The 11,739-nt window shown below is 37.3% G+C and overlaps 1 protein-coding gene across 1 annotated transcript; it reads right to left on the bottom strand.

Moving 5' to 3' along the window:
* Positions 1-6,185: 6,185 nt before the first annotated feature.
* LOC138336453 (asialoglycoprotein receptor 2-like) lies at positions 6,186-11,225 on the bottom strand. The gene is made up of 4 exons (XM_069285960.1): positions 11,100-11,225; positions 9,379-9,473; positions 6,725-6,815; positions 6,186-6,391 (listed from the first exon to the last, which is right to left on the bottom strand). Exons 1-4 carry the CDS (start codon positions 11,158-11,160, stop codon positions 6,186-6,188), a joined length of 453 nt encoding a protein of 150 aa, XP_069142061.1. The 5' UTR covers positions 11,161-11,225.
* Between the last annotated feature and the right edge of the window lie 514 nt (positions 11,226-11,739).

The following is an 11,739-nucleotide window of genomic DNA, read 5'->3' as shown; positions in this document are numbered from 1 at the left end:
CACTAACGTCACAGTCGTATGATATCAAAATACTAACGTCACAACCGTAATGATATCAAAATACTAACGTCCACAGCCGTAATTCATATCAAAAATCACTAACGTTCCGAGTCGTTACGATATCAAAACACTAACAGTCCACTGCCGATACAGATATCAAAACACTAACAGTCCACAGCCGTATGATATCAAAACACTGAACGTCACACTAAGTCGTAAGTGATATCAAAACACTAACGTCACACACTGGTAGTCAGGTATATGCAAAAATACACTAACGTCCACAGTTCGTAATGATATCAAAACACTAACGTCCACAGTCTGTAATGATATCAAAACACTAACGTCCACAGTCGTAATGATATCCAAAATCCACTAACGTCCAACAGTCGTACTATGATATCAAAACAACATCTAACGTCCACAGTCGTAATGATATCAAAACACTAACGTCCACAGTTGTAATGATATCAAAACACTAACGTCCACAGTCTAATGATATCAAAACACTAACGTCCCCACAGTCGTATAATTATAAGTCAAAACACTAACGTCCAACAGTCGTAATGATATCAAAACACTAACGTCCACAGTCGTAATGATATCAAAACAACCACTAACGTCCTACAGTCGTAATGATAATCAAACCTAACGTCCACAGTTCGTAATGATATCAAAACACTAACGTCCACAGTCGGAAATGATATCAAAAATTACTAACGTCCACAGCCGTAATTATATCAAAAACACTAACGTCCACAGCCGTAATGATATCAAACACTAACGTCCACATTCGTAATGATATCAAAACACTAACGTCCACAGTCGTAATGATATCAAAACACTAACGTCCACAGTCCGTAATGATATCAAAACACTAACGTCCACAGTCGTAAATGATATCAAAACACTAACGTCCTCCACAGTCGTAATGACATCAAAACACTAACGTCCACAGTCGTAATGATATCAAAACACTAACGTCCACAGTCGTAATGATATCAAAATACTAACGTCCACAGTCGTAATGATATCAAAACACTAACGTCCACAGTCGTAATGATATCAAAACACTAACGTCCACAGTCGTAAAGATATCAAAACACTAACGTCCACAGTCGTAATGATATCAAAACACTCAACGTCCACAGTCGTGTAAAGATATCAAAACACTAACGTCCACAGTCGTAATGACATCAAAACACTAACGTCCACAGCCGTAATGATATCAACACACTAACGTCCACAGTCGTAATGATATCAAAACACTAACGTCCACAGTCGTAATGATTATCAAAATACTAACGTCCACAGTCGTAATGATATCAAAACACTAACGTCCCACATCGTAACGATATCAAAACACTAACGTCCACAGTCGTAATGATATCAAAATACTAACGTCCACAGTCGTAATGATATCAAACATACAAACGTCCACAGTCGTAATGATATCAAAACACTAACGTCCACAGGTCGTAATGATATCAAAATACTAACGTCCACAGTCGTAATGATATCAAAAAACTAACGTCCACAGTCCGTAATGATATCCACAGTCGTAATGATATCAAAACATAATAACGTCCACAGTCGTAATGATATCAAAACACTAACGTCCACAGTCGTAATAGATATCAAAAAACTAACGTCCACAGCCGTAATGATATCAAAACTCACTAACGTCCACAGCCGTAATGATATCAAAATACTAACGTCCACAGTCGTAATGATATCAAAACAGCCTAACGTCCACAGTCGTAATGATATCAAAATACTAACGTCCACAGTCGTAATGATATCAAAATACTAACGTCCACAGCCGTAAATGATATCAAAACACTAACGTCCACAGTCGTAATGATATCAAAAACTAACGTCCACAGTCGGAATGATATCAAAATACTAACGTCCACAGCCGTTTGTGATATCAAAATACTAACGTCCACAGCCATTAATGATATCAAAATACTAACGTCCACAGTCGGAATGATATCAAAATACTAACGTCCACAGCCGTAGTGATATCAAAAAATTGACAAACGTCCACAGCCGAATGATATCAAAATACTAACGTCCACAGCCGTAATTTTATCAAAACACTAACGTCCACAATCGTAATGATATCAAAATACTAACGTCCACAAGCCGTAATGATATCAAAACACTAACGTCCACAGTCGTAATGATATCAAAATACTAACGTCCACAGCCGTAATGATATCAAAATTACTAACGTCCACAGCCCGTAATGATATCAAAATACTAACGTCCACAGTCGGTAACGATATCAAAAATCACTAACGTCACAGCCGTAATGATATCAAAATACTAACGTCCACAGCCGTAATGATATCAAAAATACTAACGTCCACAGTCGTAATGATATCAAAATACTAACGTCCACAGTCGTAATGATATCAAAAACACTAACGTCCACAGTCGTAAATGATATCAAAATACTAACGTCCACAGCCGTAATGATATCAAAATACTAACGTCCACAGCCGTAATGATATCAAAATACTAACGTCCACAGCCGTAATGATATCAAAATACTAACGTCCACAGCCGTAATGATATCAAAATATTACGTCCATGTCAGCCGTAATGATATCAAAATACTAACGTCCACAGTCCTAATTATATCAAAATACTAACGTCCACAGCCGTAATGATATCAAAATACTAACGTCCACAGCCGTAATGATATCAAAATACTAACGTCCACAGCCGTAATGATATCAAACACACTAACGTCCACAGTCGTAATGATATCAAAACACTAACGTCCACAGTCGTAATGATATCAAAACACTAACGTCCACAGTCGTAATGATATCAAAACACTAACGTCCACAGTCGTAATGATATCAAAACACTAACGTCCACAGCCGTAATGATATCAAAATACTAAACGTCCACAGCCGTAATGATATCAAAATACTAACGTCCACAGCCGTAATGATATCAAAAACACTAACGTCCCACAGCCGTAGTGATATCAAAATACTAACGTCCACAGCCATAATGATATCAAAATACTAACGTCCACAGTCGAATTAATGATACCGTATCAAAATACTAACGTCCACAGCCGTAATGATATCAAAATACTAACGTCCACAGCCGTAATGATATCAAAACACTAACGTCCACGTCGTAATGATATCAACAAAGCCGTAATGATATCAAAACACTAACGTCCACAGCCGTAATGATATCAAAATACTAACGTCCACAGTCGTAATGATATCAAAATACTAACGTCCACAGCCGTAATGATATCAAAATACTAACGTCCACAGCCGTAATGATATCAAAATACTAACGTCCACAGTCGTAATGATATCAAAATACTAACGTCCACAGCCGTAATGATATCAAAATACTAACGTCCACAGCCGTAATGATATCAAAATACTAACGTCCACAGCCGTAATGATATCAAAATACTAACGTCCACAGCCGTAATGATATCAAAACTATCCAAAACTAACGTCCACAGCGTAATGATATCAAAATACTAACGTCCACAGCCGTACATCATAATGAACGTCCATCGAATATCAAAATACTAACGTCCACAGCCGTAATGATATCAAAATACTAACGTCCACAGCCGTAATGATATCAAAATACTAACGTCCACAGCCGTAATGATATCAAAATACTAACGTCCACAGCCGTACTGATATCAAAATACTAACGTCCAAAGCCGTAATGATATCAAAATACTAACGTCCACTGTCCGTAATTTGATATCAAAATACTAACGTCCACAGTCGTAATGATATCAAAATACTAACGTCCACAGTCGTAATGATATCAAAACACTAACGTCCACAGTCGTAATGATATCAAAATACTAACGTCCACAGCCGTAATGATATCAAAATACTAACGTCCACAGCCGTAATGATATCAAAATACTAACGTCCACAGCCGTAATGATATCAAAAATACTAACGTCCACAGCCGTAATGATATCAAAATACTAACGTCCACAGCCGTAATGATATCAAAATACTAACGTCCACAGTCCGTAATGATATCAAAATACTAACGACAGTCACAATGATACAAACACTAATGTCCATATCAAAATACTAACGTCCACAGTCGTAATGATATCAAAACACTAACGTCCACAGTCCGTAATGAATATCATAACACTTACGTCCACAGTCGTAATGATATCAAAACACTAACGTCCACAGTCGTAATGATATCAAAACACTAACGTCCAACCATGTATCAAATACTAACGACCACAGTAATGATATATCAAAACACTAACGTCCACAGCCGTAATGATATCAAAACACTAACGTCCACAGCCGTAATGATATCAAAACACTAACGTCCACAGCCGTAATGATATCAAACACTAACGTCCACAGCCGTAATGATATCAAAACACTAACGTCCACAGCCGTAATGATATCAAAATACACTAACGTCCACAGTCGTAATGATATCAAAACACTAACGTCCACAGCCGTAATGATATCAAAACACTACTACCGTAATGATAACAAAACACAGTCCACAGTCGAAAACGAACTAATATCAAACACTAACGGTCCACAGCCGTAATGACACATCAAAACACTAACGTCCCCACTAGTAAAATGATATCAAAACACTAACGTCCACAGTCCGTAATGAAATCAACAACTAACGTCCACAGTAATGATATCATAATACCTTACGTCCACATCGTAATGATATCAAAACACTAACGTCCACAGTCGTAATGATATCAAAACACTAACGATCCACAGTCGTAATGATATCAAAACACAAACGTCCATAGCGTAATAATGATATCAAAACACTAACGTCCAACAGTCGTAATGATATCAAAAGTACTAACGTCCACAGTTGTAATGATATCAAAACACTAACACACCACAGTCCGTAATAATAGTCAAAATACTACGTCCACAGTCGTAATGAATATCAAAAACACTAAACCGTCCACAGTTCGTAATGATATCAAACACAACTTACGGTCCACAGCCGTAATGGATATCAAAATACTAACGTCCACAGCGTAATGAGACTAAAACACTAAACGTCCACAGTCGTAATGATATCAAAAATACAAACGTCCACAGACGTAATGATATCAAAATACTAACGTCCACAGCCGTAAATTTTATTCAAATATCAAAATACTAACGTCCAACAGTCGAAATAACGATATCAAAAACAAAATAATGATATCTAACGTCCACAGCCGTAATGATATCAAAATACTAAACGTCCACAGTCGTGATATCAAAACACTAACGTCCACAAGCCGTAATGATATCAAAACACTAACGTCCACAGTCGTAATGATATCAAAACACTAACGTCCACAGTCGTAATGATATCAAAACACTAACGTCCACAGCCGTAATGATATCAAAACACTAACGTCCACAGTCGTAATGATATCAAAACACTAACGTCCACAGTCGTAATGATATCAAAACACTAACGTCCACAGCGTAATGATATCAAAACACTAACGTCCACAGTCGTAATGATATCAAAACACTAACGTCCACAGTCGTAATGATATCAAAACACTAACGTCCACAGTCGTAATGATATCAAAATACTAACGTCCACAGTCGTAATGATATCAAAACACTAACGTCCACAGTCGTAATGATATCAAAACACTAACGTCCACAGCCGTAATGATATCAAAACACTAACGTCCACAGTCGTAATGATATCAAAACACTAACGTCCACAGTCGTAATGATATCAAAACACTAACGTCCACAGTCGTAATGATATCAAAACACTAACGTCCACAGTCGTAATGATATCAAAACACTAACGTCCACAGTCGTAATGATATCAAAACACTAACGTCCACAGTCGTAATGATATCAAAACACTAACGTCCACAGTCGTAATGATATCAAAATACTAACGTCCACAGCCGTAATGATATCAAAATACTAACGTCCACAGTCGTAATGATATCAAAATACTAACGTCCACAGCCGTAATGATATCAAAATACTAACGTCCACAGCCGTAATGATATCAAAACACTAACGTCCACAGTCGTAATGATATCAAAACACTAACGTCCACAGTCGTAATGATATCAAAACACTTACACATGTTCACACACACGTAATAACATATTTACGACTTTCACAAACGTAATGAACTTACGGGCGTTCGCAGATGTAACGAAATGTAGTCATGCAGTCGTTGTCGTTCCAGTTGCCATCGCTATCGATTTCGATACATCCCTCATTATTCTTGTAGTTATCCGGAGAATGGACGAAATGATTAACCGATATTGGTTGTCGGGAAGTCGCCCAAACAAATGAGCCTTCCTGTACCGCATCATGCGCCCCAATCCAATAGTGCTCTACGGAAAATACACAATGAAATAATGACATGTTTCTTACCATTTCGAAGACGAATATAATATTCCAATATCATTGGCGTTATATTTTCAAAGAATTGATGTCAGTATTTTTTTTAATTTCATTGTGGTATGAGAAACATTTTGTTTGCAAATTGTATAACAGCAATGCTTAAATGCAAAAAAGTATCGGCAAATCAGAGAGCCAGTTTTTGTATGTAAACAAACAAAAATCATTTATATCATTTATGAAACTATCTGAATTTTAGTACCGTTATTATGGCCAAAATGCGGTTATATTTATTCTGGAAGATAAAATATAATAATAGACCTTACCATTTTGTTGATCGACCGTTGTGTCTAGAAAGTTTTTTTCGGAATCGTCCTGAACTTCGGCTAGGTATCCGCCAATTAATTTACACACGACCTGTAATGAAGGGAGTGTTACAAGTACGCTTTTAACGATCATGCAATAGGGGCAGCTGGTACACTTCTAACGCCCTATATAGGCTATAGCTATCTGTAGGGCAGAAATAAGAATGGAAAGCTCCGTCTCTTTGTGGAATGAATTATGTTTATGCATTATGCATTGTCTCAATTTGATAAGATAGTGTTCAACTTAGCAGGAAAAAGTATCTTCATTTGACATTGAGTCAGCAAGTGGAGATCCATTCAGAACATAAGGATCACACTGCATTTACTGCCGAACTCTAGGGCTTCTATGAGTACACGTGGATGTCGTTTAGCCTTGTTCCTAGCTATCTGCTACCTACCAGAGGCTGATGGAAGAAGCTTTGATCGGTATTCTTTCCAAGTATTGATTGGTCTACATTGATATCGTGCAATGTATTCATATTTTAAGACATTTGAAGACCATCCATATAGGATTGATCTAGATTATTCAACAGATATGAGTGCGGAATGAAGCTTGCGCTGGACGGGTGTTCATTCTGTCATTGGAGTGCCAGATATGTTGGGCGTATCATATCTGAACATGGGCTAGAGGTGGACCCGGAAAAGGTGGGGAAAATGACACCATGACAACGTCTCGATCTAGCTTTCTTGGTGGATTTATCGGTTATTCTAGCCGTTTGAAAGAGAATTTCTTCAGGACAGCCCATGTTTAATGACACCGTCAACCACAAAAAAAAAAAAAAAAAAAAAATGAAGAGCGCTAAGACAAAGAATAAAACTCTTAAGTCTGGGAAATGAGAACAGAAAGAAGACAAGACATTTTCGGGGCTTTAAGAATCAAGAAACCCTAGAAACACATTAATCCAAAATCTTTTGATCCGAACATTTCGATTGTCTTCTAAAACCCAAATTATTTATCTCTGGATTCCCAGCCATGTGGGTATAAAGGGGAATGAAAAGGCCGATAAAGCAGCTAAGTACTATGATGTCTCCGACATGTACACTTTGTTTCACGCCGTGAGACATAATCGTATTTTCAGGTATCTCAAAGAGATCGGCATTTTAAACAAAATTTGAACGTTTTCTCATCTCATCTTATATTCATATCATCGTTTCGTCAACATTGGGCATGAATTTTCTCATGTGTTTTAGCCAAAACTATTTTATCCTGTGTAACTCTTTTTATTAAATCAACATTTACAATTTTGTTTTAGTTTTACTTGCCTTTTTCTTATCCTGATTTTTTAGATACAGTCATTGTAAACTTATATCCTGGTACTAATGCCTGCCCTGTAGTTTGGCCCTAAATGACCTTAGTTGTCGATGGGCCGTAAACCTCAATCAAATCAAAGCTTTAAGAATTCTTGTACGGCCCTTTCATAGTAAGTTATCCCGACTTCAAACAACCATTTATCCTCCACTCAGATGCCTCTGAATTCGAATCAGGAGCTGTTCTCTACCAGCAGTATGACTGAGTTATTGCATATGTCAATCTTAGGTTATCCAAAATGGAGAGACGATATCCAGCACATCGAATGGAGTTGGTTTTTTTCTGTGCTGAAGTGGGCAGCAACCGAGAAATTCGCGGATTACCTTTTTGAATACCCCTGCACGGTCATAACAGACAACAGCCCGCTGTCCTATACGTGCGCACGTCCGACAAACTGGATATTACATCTCAACGACGAGTTGCGACCTTGGCCAACCATGATTCAACAACACCGACGCTGATGGAAATGACTCGACTTCCTTGTATAGAGAACGCATTGGAGGTTACTATAAAGACCTTAACCAAAGGAGTTAATGCATCGCCATACATAGAAAACAACGCCATCAGTACATAGCTGAGAATGCTACATGATGAGTAAGGACACCATGGTTCAACCACACCTTGTGTCTAGTTAGGAATAGCCTTTACTGGGTCGGTATTACAGAAGCTTGTTTCAATAAATATTTTCAAGGCACTTGTCTGATGGACTTGGAGACTTCGTACATTCCGTGCGTTCCATTCCACTTGGTTCCAAGATGGCGGACCCCATCCTCGATAGTCCAGGGGTTCCGACCACTTAAGAACTCTACATCCCTGGGTTATCTCATAGTAAAACTGGAGGCAACAGAGTAGAACAGGTAAATTAGTCATTTGACTATGAGATAGTCCAGGGTGTAGAGATCGTAAGTGATCGGAACCCCTGGAATGTCGAGGATGAGCGGACCCAAGTTATTGCATTTGTCAACCACATTTCCTTTTTTATTCATAATAAGATGTCATAAAATTTTATTCAGTTCAGTACATCTGTCATGAATCTGTAAAAAGAACGCGCAGTTTATCTGCAATCACACGTTTCTGCGTTTACAAACTTTAAAAAAGAGCCATCAAGGCCTACTGTACTTTGATACATGCGTGCCATCGTTATATGTAAATATTCCATTAATAAACGAACTAAAATATCCGCATTACATAATTATATCAAATACTGTCAGACGGTTGTATACACGATATGGGTAATCTCTAGCATAAAATACAAATTATGAAATCAATAAATGTCCACGTGAACACGACTGTAACACCAACTTACGATTGCGCCCGGCCATGACAGTCTGTCGTGGCTGAAGAAGTGACATGACTCCTGGTGTTTCACCCACCCATCCGGACAGTCTGCTCTTACCAACACTTAAAAATATAAATAATATCATATCATTGTAATAAAGTCAAATTGGTAGTACCGAAGTTGTACATTAGTGCCATAATTTTGGTATGGCTTTATCACGGTACATGTATGATAAATAAGTGTTTGTTTTATATAAGATTTTATGTAACGAGCCTTAGAAGTTTTCATTAAAAAAATGAGACAAGTTTCATTCTACACTTAATCACAGACATTTGAGAATGAGCCCTTCTGTATTTCTGAAAATAGTGGTAATAACTTAAAATATTATTGAATGATCGGTCCTGAAAATGGAATATGCACAACAACGGCCCTAGGGGACACCTACAGTTGAAATATGAGACAAATCCTTTCGATCTTTCGGAAAAGAAACCGATAACAAACTTCAACTATCATGATACAAGGTGGCGGCCGGTCGGCCATTTTGTTGACTAATCGGTCCCAAAATTGACTATACACAATTAGAGCGCTATGGAAACTTGAATCTGGATCTCTTCAGTACTTTCTGAGAAATAGCGGTAGCAAGAATTGCTAACGGACGGACGAACGCATAAAAAATAATTCTTGTTACCGCTATATCTCAGAGAGTACTGAAAGATCTGTCTTAAATTTCATTTGTAGATACCCCTAGAGCCCTAGTTGTGAATATCGCATTTTGTACCGATCGGTCAACAAGATGGCCGACATGCCGCCATCTTGGATTTTGACAATTAAAATATTGTTACTGATATATCTAAAGCACTATATGAATTACGGAAGGGAAAGAGAAAAGATCCCACTTTCAATTGTCAGACATAGATCAGTCTTTGGTGGGCGCCAATATCCCTCTGGGATCTCTTGTTGAAAATCCCAACAGTATTACCAAATTTAAATTGTAAATGGAAAAATCTAAATTTCACCAAATAGCTTGACAGGAACGACTAACAATTTAACACAAAGAATATAATTTAACTCAGTTTTATCTCGTCAGTTTTGTGGCGTCATTACTGTCATCGTCAACTTTGACATGTTTAGCATTACAACTTAGTACTCAACATATAACGTCTGTTTACGTTAAAATATGTTTCTTTGTAAAATATGGACAATGAATATCAGCGAGAAAGGCAAAATACGAAAATTGGGAGGATGTGTGATATCACTCGAGTTGGAGGGGGGGGGGGAGGGGGGTGTAACGTCATCCGACCGGAATGATTTCAACATGTGAAATTTTGGTATTTATCCAATTTACAAAAATGATGATATTGGTAGTAAACATATGAGAATATATTTCATAAATACATGTGTTATTTGCATGGCTACCATTCACATAGCATATCTGGACACGTACATGAAAGTAAGTATTTTTGTCGAAATTGTGGAAATTATTGAACAAAACCAAACTAAGCGAAATTAATTTCAATAGAAATATTTATATTAAAGAATTTCGCTCTTGCTGTCAAAAAAAGTGTTTCAACACAATATCAAATGCCCATAGAGAAATGCTGGGAATTCGTCACATGTCATGAGCGATTATTTTCAGTTTGCCAGAACATTTTGATAATGTAATGATAAGATATTAACTACTATTAATAACATTGTCATACACACTAAAAAATGTCTCTATAATTCAAGAAATTATCGTATGACGTTACCATTAGAGTTTGCAGCGAGCGTTGTCAGCACAACAAACGACACAAGATTCCACGTAGACATATTGTTATATCACATGCAAATGTATATCGGATAGTATACCTGTCGACGTGACCTGTATCTCTAGTATCGGTGTGTTCTCGTTCTCCAAATAACATACAGTAGAGCGGCATATGGCCAAAAAATTGGAAAATCGTGCATTTTTGTGATACAAGCACGAACTTTTGCATGCAAGTAGTTATGACTATTTTAAAGAGAATAAGGGCGGGAGCCATCCAAAAAGTGTCTACTTCCGGTATTTTTCAAGATAGCCACCATTTTTGTATGCGAAACTTAGTCCGCTAAACCTACCTATATTATTAGGCTTTTTTAATCATTTTTTTTTGGCCTAATATATAGTCAGCTCGCGGTACCTCTTAAAAATGTGAAATCGTAGGACAGATTTGGTCTACGTTACGTCACCTGCATATTTCTAATAATATTATATCGTCCATGCAATGCCAGGAAAACGTACACATACCTTTTCTTTTGGATCTTATGTACTTCACTACCCCAATGTCACATCCCATTTATGAAATTTAAAACAACTCCGCACAATGAAATACTTCCGAGACCCTTCTATTTTACACATTTGTAATGGCC

The sequence above is a fragment of the Argopecten irradians genome, chromosome 12, assembly GCF_041381155.1.
Source record: "Argopecten irradians isolate NY chromosome 12, Ai_NY, whole genome shotgun sequence".
NCBI classification, from domain to species: Eukaryota; Metazoa; Mollusca; class Bivalvia; order Pectinida; family Pectinidae; genus Argopecten; species Argopecten irradians.
Note: the sequence above shows the minus strand (reverse complement) of the source record. Positions and strands in the feature narration are given on the sequence as shown.